Raw genomic sequence first — 11,693 nt, 5'->3', positions numbered from 1 at the left:
GTGGGATGTATGCACATGGCCAGCTACATGTGTTGCTGGGAATGTGGAAATTCTGAAGTAGCGGATACTTCTACCCAAAATCGTCTGGATTTTCAAAATGTAGTGAGGAAATTTGCTAGCTGAGTTGAGGAAACCAAACACATACTCCCACACTGGTCGTGATCTCTTGAGCGAGCGATTATATCGCTACTGTATGATAGCATCGATAAATACTCATGCCTTAAATAAAACGATTGCATCGCTATCATTGCAGTTGTACTTTTTAACCACAGTTCACTTCCAAGTGATGGTAGCATTGACTTCAACTCACCCTTGACTGTAGTCCAACCCTCCTCGTGCCTCTCCACCTGGCATCCCATCGGTTTCAGAATCTTCGACACAAAAAGTGTCTCCCCTTGCACAGGCCGACTCCCCAAACTCTGGTACGGCAAATTCACAGTAATCTCGCAACCTGACCGCAAGCCTCTCATATAGGCAGACCCCTAGACGCCCTTCACACCCACCGGTAGCAGCAGCAATGGCCAGAGGGTAACTCGCGGCTGAGGCGTCAGCCTCCACCCTATACGTGCCTATCAAAGATCCCCTACACAGCGTGGAAATATATGATCGATTTCCTCAACTGAGCTCGTGAATTTCCTTACTACTTTATAAAGATCCACACGATATTTTGGCTAGAACTGTATAATAGCCAAAGAAAATTCCCAAAAATTTCCCCACAATTTCCATATTTTCACCAACACATCTAGTTGACCATATGCATATCTTTCCACACCGCTTACCAGGTGCCACCAGCTTCTGGCCAGCAGCTACCTTATAGTAGAGACGACCATCCGAGTCAGTCTCTGGGAGTGCCTTAACCCCAAACTCCTCCATCACTCGACATGTCATGTCTATATAGGGCTGCGACACTGCCTGACGACGGCAACAGTAATAAGGAGATTCCACTGCGTATTAACATTTCATGTTTATAACCACATAGGGCCATATATATAGATTGGAGTTCCACCCGTGATATGAAAAACACTAGTAAGAACACATTTCACTTCCGCGAAAAAACACATGTGAGCAGTGGATAACGCGAAAAACACGTGCAGTGCCGTGAAAACTTCACGTGAAACGGGATGGCGTTTCTGGTGTGATTTGCGAAGCATTTTCAATTCACTTAACATATCGCGAATATCGCGTTCTTCACAAAGTGTATTACGTCACTTCACGTGAAACGGGAGTGAAACTCCATTATTATCACCGTTATATCTCATTGTTGAATATTTATCATTTTTACCATAATCCCTGTATGCCACTATAATGTCAATGATATATACAACGGAGGTTCACCCGTATCACATGAAGTGGCGTAAAACTCGGTGAAAAACGCGATATTCGCGGCCTGCAGTAGTCGTGAAGTATGTTTTTCACTAGTGTTTTTCATATCACTAGGGTGGTGAAACTCCACTATCGTAATAAGGAAAAAATAGACCCACCTTGCCCCCGCGAGTGTCCTCCAACCGCAGAGTAAACCCCTCCTCCTCCCCTCCCCTAGCCAAACTTGACACCAACAGCATTCCCGACACGAACTGGGATGAGACCTGAGTTACATTCACATTAAGATGGAGTTTCATATTGCGTTTTCGTAGTTTTTTAGTTTCACATTGAGTTTTCACATGGGATGTTACATATTAAGATGAAGTTACGGAACTCGAGCTGTTGATGTGATTTCGAGTATTTTTATACTAAAAAATATATGCATAATACCAATATGTCTGCATACTTTGGCAGAATAATAAACTACGCTCTTCCCAAATAGTATGTATATCTCATCGATAAACAGAGTTACGTTACGGCTCACTCTTACAGTTACGAGTCAAGCCCCGTACCGTGAAATCACGGCGCCGTAACGGGTTGCAAAACGAGGATTGATCATTCAAGTCGCTAAATCTATTTCATGTGAATGCGAATCCGTAGATGAGGCCAGCCTGGGAGTAAAACGGACGGAATTTGCAAAGGAGACGAGTGGTAAATGCAAAACCGAATAATACTCTCTCAACGGTTCGGTTGAATCCGAGCCACACAAAAAATGAGTTTAACAACTATTTGAGCTAACGTGGAGTGCATTACAACAAATCTTTCGCCAAAATTCTAAAAAAGCAGTTCAGCATCAACCGTAGAGTCGTAAGGCCTTTCCGTAACCCGTAAACTGCTAACGTTACGCACACCGTAAGGTGAACTGTAAAAAGGCGTTACGCTGCCCATCTATACTATATCTCTGGTACAATTTTTCTGAGAAATTATTTCAACGAACTAACAGGCCCACAGCAAATACGCCTCATATAATTTCCTCGATAATAACCTCACCTTGCTGGACAGATCTACCGTCCCACAGGGGAAACCAGAGGAGGTCTGAGAGCCTTCCGAGGCATCAGCAACAGACCTCTTCCGAGCCTTGGTGATCTTCAAGGGCAAACAACCTAACACATGTTACTATGGTGAAGACCTCTGCCAAGGAGGCCGCCGCTACCTTGTGTCGGACCAACATAGTCAACCCTGACCCCTTTGAAAGCTCGTTGCATGCAGTTCACCAAGTCTTCAACTGGCCGAACCTAACCAGAATATAAAACGACACATAGTTACTTCCTATTAAAGAATGTTGCTAATATCGACTAAGTAGACTTCAACTTACTCATATGCAAATACTAAATAAGGATATATTATCAGACACTTCAATATTGTTAATAAGGACTGTTAATAAGGACGTTGACAACCATTTTTATGTTGTTCACTACAAGTGTTTCCAATTCACTTCATACCGCGAATATCGCCTTTTCCACATAGAGTGTTACGCCGCTTCACATAAAACGCGTGAAACTCCAGTGTATTATACTGTATACTAAAAACAATTATACAATCATGTCTATATGCCCTGTTATTTACTGGTTAATCCATAATATATTATCTCTAAATACCACACTTGTTCGAACATCCCTCATCCCATAAGAAGTAACCCCTTACTCTCATCCTCTCATTGCCGTCCACCACTACTGCTGCTGACGGGTCCTTACAAGTAGCCACCAAATACCCCAACAACGGCGTGATAAACCTATCGTATAGCATCCCGAAATAGACTCACAAACACGTCCTACCTCGCAACAGTCCCAGCGTTTTCCACCCACACAGTGGTGACACCCGCCTTAGCCGTATCGTGCAATAACGTCAAGGAACCTCCAGGACATCTCAGCTCCACATTGAGACCAGACTCTGCAACAAAAGAAGACGGAATGGCCAGCAGTCGAGTCTCGGCCCACCTGGACCTTCCGAGAGGTACTTCACGTCTACTCCCAACTTGGACAAGGCAGCCAGCATCACCCTGATGTCCTCAGATGGGGTAAGGTTGAAGACCTTAAACTCATTCTATTTTACTCGAGACTATTTATTACTACACCATTTCGATTCACCGAATTTATGATAATTTTATCACTTTTTTTTCGGAAAAAAATAATTTCCACCGACCATGTTTCGACGATTTCTACTGTAAAAACATGCAAACTTCTATTAATAAAGTCATTTCTAGTAACACCATAGAGATGTACTATAGGCCACTTCGGACCTCATTCGAGCTAAGTGATAAAGACAATACCTATTTCGAGACCGCACCAAAAATTCCGCGTAATCATTGAACCACACCGACTCCTATCAATGACGTTCAGTGCGGAACATGGTCAACTACATGTGTTGATGAAAATCGCGGGAAAATTTTATTAGTTTCTATACGTTTCTACCCGAACTTCCATAATCTGTGATGAAACTTTCCAACTCAGCTGAGGAAAGCGAGCCTATATTCCCTCCAAGATGACGCTAATACGGAGTCACTGCATGCCAGTTCTCAACGACTCAAAGTGCTGGCATATATGTTCGGTTTTTTCAATTGAATTGAATCTCCACTAACTATACCAGTTTATACTCTTATTCGACTAGAACTGGTATAAAACCCAACAACGATCTCCCCGAATTTCCTCAGCATTTCCATATTCTCACCGACTCGCGTAGTTGATCATGTCTATCTTCCCTCACACTACAACAACTACTATCCCATCCCACGACCAGCCACTCACCCGACACTTTCCTCCAGGCTTTTCAGCCAGAGCTGCCAAGACCAGCGCCCTATTGGATATAGACTTCGAACCAGGGAGCTCCAAAACTCCACCACCCGATGGACCCAACTTCTGTCCAGACTTCACCAGCGCTGACCCCGAGATGGTCACCGCAGAAGACAAGACCTGAGACAACTCATTCATCAAGTTGAACCAGGAGTGGTATGAGACAAAAACTCCCTAACTTGGTTGTTTTAACCCGTGTAAAATCGTCCGATCATTTTTACCCGTTTGAGTATCCTATCAGGCACCGGCACCGTCCTACTGTCGCCCTCACACCTTCCTATGTCCCTCACATCAACAACATGTATCGCTCCGCCTGAACGGGGAACCACCAATAAGCGGTTATATCAAGTTCCGTTGGCCACCTCTATTTTTCTTATCGCGTTTCATACGCCTCATAAGCTCCTCTCGATTCTCCTCTGCACCAGGCGGCAGCACTGTGGGAAGATCACAGCACTTCAATACTTTCTCCAAACGTTGTACCTAGAGAGAATCTTAGGTTCATGCACGTAAGATACGGATTAGGTCCGACTCACGGCAACATTCGAAAGCTGCCCTTGAGCTCTCAGCGCCATGGCTTCGTAGACCATCCCAATCGATATACATTCCCCGTGATGTAGCCCCGTGACACCTGATAGAAACTCTATGTAGAAATACCAACAGAGAGACAAAAGAAAAGTAATAAAATATTCGAAATTAACTAAAAAGACAAAAAAGTAATGAAATTTTCGAAATAAAAAAGACTAAAAAAAGTAATAAAATATTCGAAATTCAATAAAGAGACTAAAGAAAAGAACTAAAACACCAGCAAGTAAATAAAAAGGCAAGAAAATTATGAGAAAAAAATTAATGATAAATAGACTATGAGATAAAATATTAAAAAATTGGATAACATAAACTCAATCATTTTTCCATGAAATGAATCCTCGCTTCTCGTCAACATCCAGAGGTCAACACGGTGAGTACACTCGCAACTCGGCATTGAAACTCCTCTTACCCATTCCCTCGATAGCATGGCCAACTGTATGCCCCCAGTTGAGCTCGTTTCGTAGGCCTTTGTCCCTCTCATCCTCCTCTACCACACTTCTTTTATAACTGTCAATAATAACATCACCACAATGATATTTCACGTCAAGTGGCGTAAAACGCGGTGAAAGGCAATAGTCGTAAAATATATATTTTTCACTAGTTTTTTCATATCACTAGGTTGGTGAAACTCCAGTGTTGCAATCAGCAACCTCACTTACTCAATTCCTGCAACAATCATATCCCTAAACTCATCATCATCTTGGACCAGCCCTTCAACGCCTTTGCTCGACAGTAGCGACTCGAGCTCCGCGAACAACTCCGGGCGAGCGCACATGCCAGCCTTGACGATCTCCGCAATACCAGAACGGACTTGGCGGACCTAATCTGAATCCATGCGCGGGGGCAGGTTATGAATCTTTGTACCGGTAGCGTATCAAGAAAGGCGATATCTGCCACCACGAGAATCGGTTGCCAGAAAGCACCTGAATAATCACAAACTACGTATATTGGTGAAATTTTCGGGAAATTTTCGGGAAATTCTTGACTAGTGAGGAAACTCCTGAGCTCAGGAAATCCAACATATATTCCAACACCATCGCAGTTCACCAACGGAAGAGATGCTCCCTCCAAAGCTCTATAAAAAAGAACTCGGATGAGGAAGGCCAAATCATAGGCTAGAGAACATAACAATATACAAAGTATAACAACAGAAATACCCTAGCGAATTCCATCTACATATATTTTTCGAGTAACGGGTCGTCGCAACAATTGCTTCTCATCCGTATATGCAGTAGAAGCTCTATAACGAGTAGATGCTCACCTATGAGGTTCTTGCCGAATTGTGTATCAACTGCAGTCTTGCCACCAACAGAGGAGTCTACCATGGACAACACTGTCGTTGGAACCTGCTCGTAAAAAAAGAAAATATAACAAAAATGTGAGAAAATATGCACATGGTCATGGAAATTTTTTTGAGAAAATTTTGGGAAATTCGAATTTTGGTTTCTGTATATAAATTCTCACATATAATGAGAAAATTCTTGAGAAAAAAGAGACGGAGTCACCTGAATGAATCTAATTCCTCTATAATAAGATGCTGCAACAAAACCGATGAGATCTCCTATAACACCGCCACCGAGGGCAACCAGGACCTGACATAAAACCATCGTGCTGATCCAGTGTGGGGGGAAATATGCACATGGTCAACTACATGTGTTGGTGATAGTATGAAAATTCCAAGAGGAAATTTTGGGGAAATTCTTATTGGTTTCTGTACACTCCTGAGGAGGGCGACCACATATCTCAACACTGCTTACCGCGCGACGATCAGCGCCTTTCCGTGATAAGAGATCTTCAATTTCGGCCTTCTGGTCTCGACATTTCGAAGCCTGCAAGACAGCACCTCGATGAGAGATGACGAATGGCAATGTTGTCCCCACCTCGCCACTGTGAATACACATAAGGTTCACATTATCACCGCCTACTATGGAAGCTAGAGCAACCTCGATGCTGGTCACCTACAACAGATGAAAAGAAAGATAATGGAGTTTCACCAGTTTTACGTGAAGTGGCGATATTCGCGGTAATATGCAGTAGTCGTGAAATATATTTTTCACCAGTGTTTTTCATATCATTAGGGTGTAAATCCATTATACCATGTATGGATAAAACATTGAGAAAAAATAGCATTGGAGTTTCACCCTAGTGATATGAAAATATATTTCACGACGAATGCATATCACCGCGGAATATTTCGCGTTTTCACAGAGTATTACGATGCCACTCCACGTAATACCGGTCGTGAAACTCTAATATAAAAACACAAAAACATACACATATGAAAATACGATATACATTCTCATGAAAAAGATCAATAAAAATACCACTATACCAAAAATAGAGCTAATTTTCAAACTAGATGGCGCTTCAAAATGCCCTCGGGCGATCGGTAAACCGCGGAGACTCTTATGATACGATCGGACGATCTATTCTCGGCAAGTAGAGTAGGATAGCAACAACATCCAGCAGTGTGGGAAGGAGATATGCACATGGTCACTTACATGTGTTGGTGGAAATATGAAAATTCTAAGGAAATTTTGGGAAACTATTTTTTCTACACTTCTAGTGAGGAAACTGACGAGCTCAGTTGAGGGAAGCAAGCATATTTTCTCGCACTAGAATTCACAGAGATAGTTTCGTAGAAGTGGAACAGCTCGAGTTTAGAAAGGATACTTACCAAAGCACTGTTGAGGCCCAGCAAATTAGCATCAACGAAAACGAAGAATTTAGTGACACGCTGCTTTTCCTCCTGAAAAAACACATCTGCATAAACAAGTGATATTTGTTTTCTTACTGTGCAAACTTCCGAGACAAGTTCCTTGAATAACGGTGAAGTGCATATGCCTCGACCAACGACTACATCGTATCTTCACACAAGTGCCTTTTCTGTTCCGACCGGTTTGCCGTCATCACTCACCTCCCACCCTTGGTATTCACTTTAACAGTACGCAGTGGAACTCCTTCACGAGTTGACGCAACTACTGACGACGACATGAAGTAAAACTGACGAAAAAAATTGCAAACAGTTGAGTTCCAGAATCTCCAAGTGAGCTTCTATTAGAGCTATGAAACCTTCCAACAGAGTGGTAGTTGTCGAACACCGCACGAAGTGACCCCTGTAATGCAGGAGCTCCGCACAAGCTTGTGCTGATGCTAACACCCAAGTTCGATCCTTGGCAGGGGCATTTTAACATCTCATTACTCGCCAACTCAAGTTCAAGCCATTTTAGAAACACCACTATAATCCTTATCACTCCAACAGGTAGTGCCTTCGAACCACACCCTCTTTCGATCGGCCAACAGGAAGAAAGAACTCCCATCATGTCATCAACTTCCTCAAAGGGAACAGGGCTTCATCATAGTTCTAATATTCCGACTATTACACATGAGCAAGAGTGAGATCAACTGTATTAGTTTCTATTACAGCAAACTGGAAAGGGAATATGTTTTCATTCCCTCATATTTTCGACATCAAAATGCATTCGGAAGGCTTTGCTCGGAAAGCTTTCCCATGACACTTCTGCGAAATTCTCACGCGCCACGAAATTGTCCTTTGCCGCATCATCCACATATTCACTGAAGTACAGTATCACGAGAACAAACAACGTATTCCTACGAGAGCGCGAGCCCTGTATTAGAGGATCCTACAGCATTACCATCTCCACCAATGCTCAAACCTGGCTCCTTCCATAACATACGAGCCCACCTCAGTCACTACCGAAGCGGTCCCGTCATCCCTCGCGATTGCGATGATCTGGCAATAGCCTCCCTGGTGCAATCTTCCGGTTTGCTACCTTGACGATGGTACTCACTACTACTACTACTACTACTACTACTACTACTACTATACTACTATTACGTGTATAGATACTACAGATGTAGATGAACTGCCGACCCTGCATATCTAGAGGAACATGACACTGTGGTGAGAAGGGATACACTATCAGCCGAGTCTTCGTAGTGCTATATGCGGAGACCTCGCCCAGAGGTCATCTGCCCCGACGCTACTGTGGGCTAGAGCTCGACCCCCGACCAATGATCTACTCCAACGCAACAATGAGGGCTTCACATTAGTACTGCCTTGATGACGCTTCATGATGATAACAGTAAATGAGACTGCAAAATTAATGATCACCGATAGAAGGACAATACCTCATGAAGGGATTGAACCTGGGACGGTAGATGGACATAACACCATCCATCCCATTGCACCAAATACTCCTCGACAAAAGATTCTCAAAAGCATCACCACCTCCCTTGCAAACCACTCAGAAATGACGTATACTAATGCGAACAACTATTACAGAGCCTCAAGCCCCTCTACGGCTGAGACTTTAGCAATTTCAACAACATGCAATGTTGAACAACATTTAAAAAGTATTATGGGTAAATTTACTCATACCACTCCTTCGCCACTTCATTCAACCCCGCCTCCCAATGTGTTCTCAGCAGAGTATGTCAAATAAAGAAAGCCGTCCTCGTCCTTATGAGCATCATAAAGCTCCGACATCATTGAACCTAGCACCTCAACACTTATCACATTTGCCTTCCTTCGACCACTCCTACCCGTTCGTGGTGTCTTCTTCTTCACAAAAAGGTAGATTGTCTGTTCCGCTGAGATCCCTTGGACACCTCGATGACCTTCCGAAGCGTTACTCTCCGCAGCTTGCGTGATATGCTTGTGCACTATATACCTGTGAACAATAAGGAAGCTCTTCGTGCGAGAAAAGTTGTATGCTGTGCTGATGAACTTCCCGCGGAGAAGCTTCGGGGTCGTTGAATAAACTGATTTCGATATTCACATACGATTCCAGAATTGCTTCTTACACGTATATTGCAGTTTCACCCGTTTTACGTGAAGTGGCGTGAAACTCGGCAAAAAACGCGATATTCGCGGTGCTATGCAGTAGTCGTGAAATTTGTTTTTCATATCACCAGGGTGAAAATCCAATATGATTGTAGAATCGATCCAGAACTGATCCAATGAACACGGGGTTCAAAAACGCTTCCAGAATTTGATCTTGATGTAAAACTCTTTCCTATGAGCCCTCTCGGAACTCAATAGAGTTCTAATGCTGCTGAAAAGCCACTTTATTGCTTTTCGCGGATCTTCACAATGTTGCTGTCGAAATGTATTATACACCTATTGGAGACCCCCCCCCTAGAAGACTCTATCTGTTTAAATTCAGAATCAATTCCAAGTGCGGCACGCGTAAAGGGGGTGCACTTGTTTTCCTACTTGAACTCTCCACACAGCATAGTCCCCGGGACGAGAAATTTCTTTTTCTCGATCTCAGGGAGGTCTGAACGTTCTGCCCTTTCCACGATCACTGGTACTCTGTCTGGATACCTGAGAAGAATAGGAAATCTTCCGAGTGCGCAAAGATACTCCTGAGAGACGAGGCCTCACTTCTGAAGGATACGGCGAGCCTCAGCTAGCCTGCGATCGAAAGGGATAGCATCTTGCATGGGGGAAGAGTTGGATGGCATTGGGGAAGTCTTGTTTAATATGTGCGGCTGCCGAAGAGTTCTATATTACCGCGCGCCACAAAATTACGCGCTCGCCCGAAAATGGTCGTATCATTTTTCTGATACGATGATCCATGAGTCTATACAGGTTCCTTCCCTGACTTTTTCTTCACGGTGAGTATCAGCTGCTTAGCGGCAGAAAAATATACTTCCCCTGTCGACTCACTCGTAGTGGGTGCTTGTACTTCCATGATCGTCTAAGCGTCATTTTCTCAATGGCGCCTCCTTCACCAGTAATTCAGCATGCTAAGCTTCCCTTGACAACGACCCCACCACTGTCTCAAACGGCGGCTTCTTCAGCCTCACGCCAACCGGGTAGGTCACCAGCCTCTGGCCGGCCTCTTATAGGGTCTTCTTAGTAGCTGCTCGAATGTGCGGTAAGAAGTGCGACCGAACGACTTGGCTTGCCGTTGAGGGAACAAGTGTTGCACCGAAGCCTATCGCTGTAAGAAAGTGGCGAGCAGTGTGGGGGGGAAATATATATGTTGGTGAAAAAAAAGAAAATTCTGACGGAATTTTTTGGAAAATTTTCTTTGGTTTCTTGTTGCACACTTCTATGCTAGTTCTATACTATGCTTCGGAAACTCCTGAGCTCAGTTGAGCAAACCAATAGAATTTCTAGAGGCTTAGCTTAAGGATCTCTCCGTTCGAGTATTGGATCTTTATAAGTTCTGTCGCCCCTACAGGTGGCCCGCTATTGCTATCCACTGCTAGCTAGATGCTTATTTTTGCTGCCATTTTGATTGTGTTTCTCAGTCGCCTAAGTCCAGCCCGGAGCCGCCAGATTTGCTGCCATACTTCAATGGCTTCCCTCATGAGTCCTCCACGTGGTGATGAACAACCATTTGAAAAACGTACAAAAAGTTGTCTAACATTCTGTTGCCTATATAGTCCGGGTGGTTCTAATTGGAGTTTAGTTGAGGCATTTACGGTATGCGGTGTGGATTCTTTTGTCATCATGAGTGCTGCCGCTACGACTTCGAACCCTCGAGAGCAGGCCATCAACAGTTATATTGCTAAAGTGAAGGAACATAGGGAATACGAGGCTAGATGCAAGAAACGTAATAGGGGGGAGAAGGAAGGCATAGGGTAGGTTGTGGTGAGCATTCAGTTCGAGAGCAAATCAAAGAGGTTGAGAATGACTTCGAGACATCTGAGGACCACCTCAAGGCTCTTCAGAGTGTCGGACAAATAGTAGGGGAGGTCCTCAAGCAGTTGGATGAGGAAAGGTAATAGCAGTAGTAGGAGGAAGAGAAATAGTGACAGTTCTGTAAAGTCAGCGTTGGAATTTGAGTGGAAAATATATGCGGACGTGGGTTATGGTTTTTTGTAGTCTCGGATAACGAGACCCTTCACTCACATGATATGCTAATCCGTTTGATACTGGAGTTAGCTTTTGCTGATTCCATTGTTAATTTTAGGTTCATC

At 43.8% G+C, this 11,693-nt stretch overlaps 3 protein-coding genes across 3 annotated transcripts in view; 1 reads left to right on the top strand and 2 right to left on the bottom strand.

Annotated features, from left to right (window-relative positions):
* The window catches only part of Pmar_PMAR011486 (3-dehydroquinate synthase, putative), a gene marked incomplete at both ends in the record, with an annotated part of 17,634 nt that extends 9,904 nt beyond the window's left edge, over window positions 1-7,730 (bottom strand). The window contains 22 exons of the mRNA XM_002773602.1: window positions 348-451; window positions 504-569; window positions 780-912; window positions 1,482-1,586; window positions 2,353-2,465; window positions 2,516-2,597; window positions 3,007-3,094; window positions 3,138-3,252; window positions 3,300-3,393; window positions 4,107-4,271; window positions 4,373-4,464; window positions 4,514-4,631; window positions 4,685-4,779; window positions 5,146-5,243; window positions 5,396-5,556; window positions 5,601-5,659; window positions 5,998-6,082; window positions 6,242-6,328; window positions 6,494-6,694; window positions 7,414-7,485; window positions 7,531-7,603; window positions 7,654-7,730. Of these exons, the coding sequence (XP_002773648.1) occupies window positions 348-451; window positions 504-569; window positions 780-912; window positions 1,482-1,586; window positions 2,353-2,465; window positions 2,516-2,597; window positions 3,007-3,094; window positions 3,138-3,252; window positions 3,300-3,393; window positions 4,107-4,271; window positions 4,373-4,464; window positions 4,514-4,631; window positions 4,685-4,779; window positions 5,146-5,243; window positions 5,396-5,556; window positions 5,601-5,659; window positions 5,998-6,082; window positions 6,242-6,328; window positions 6,494-6,694; window positions 7,414-7,485; window positions 7,531-7,603; window positions 7,654-7,730 (2,283 nt within the window). The remainder of the gene's footprint in view (window positions 1-347; window positions 452-503; window positions 570-779; window positions 913-1,481; window positions 1,587-2,352; window positions 2,466-2,515; window positions 2,598-3,006; window positions 3,095-3,137; window positions 3,253-3,299; window positions 3,394-4,106; window positions 4,272-4,372; window positions 4,465-4,513; window positions 4,632-4,684; window positions 4,780-5,145; window positions 5,244-5,395; window positions 5,557-5,600; window positions 5,660-5,997; window positions 6,083-6,241; window positions 6,329-6,493; window positions 6,695-7,413; window positions 7,486-7,530; window positions 7,604-7,653) is intronic.
* A 1,423-nt stretch (window positions 7,731-9,153) lies between these two features.
* On the bottom strand, window positions 9,154-10,226 carry Pmar_PMAR011485 (autophagy 8i, putative; the record flags this gene model as incomplete). The annotated part of the gene is made up of 4 exons (XM_002773601.1): window positions 9,154-9,254; window positions 9,303-9,430; window positions 9,976-10,086; window positions 10,147-10,226. 4 exons carry the CDS (start codon window positions 10,224-10,226, stop codon window positions 9,154-9,156), a joined length of 420 nt encoding a protein of 139 aa, XP_002773647.1.
* Window positions 10,227-11,223: 997 nt separating this feature from the next.
* The window catches only part of Pmar_PMAR011484 (26S protease regulatory subunit S10B, putative), a gene marked incomplete at both ends in the record, with an annotated part of 2,233 nt that continues 1,763 nt past the window's right edge, over window positions 11,224-11,693 (top strand). The window contains 3 exons of the mRNA XM_002773600.1: window positions 11,224-11,326; window positions 11,377-11,494; window positions 11,687-11,693. Of these exons, the coding sequence (XP_002773646.1) occupies window positions 11,224-11,326; window positions 11,377-11,494; window positions 11,687-11,693 (228 nt within the window). The remainder of the gene's footprint in view (window positions 11,327-11,376; window positions 11,495-11,686) is intronic.

Source organism: Perkinsus marinus (genome assembly GCF_000006405.1).
Source record: "Perkinsus marinus ATCC 50983 genomic scaffold scf_1104296958712, whole genome shotgun sequence".
Lineage (NCBI taxonomy): Eukaryota > Perkinsozoa > Perkinsida > Perkinsidae > Perkinsus > Perkinsus marinus.
This window is presented reverse-complemented; position numbering and strand designations above follow the sequence as displayed.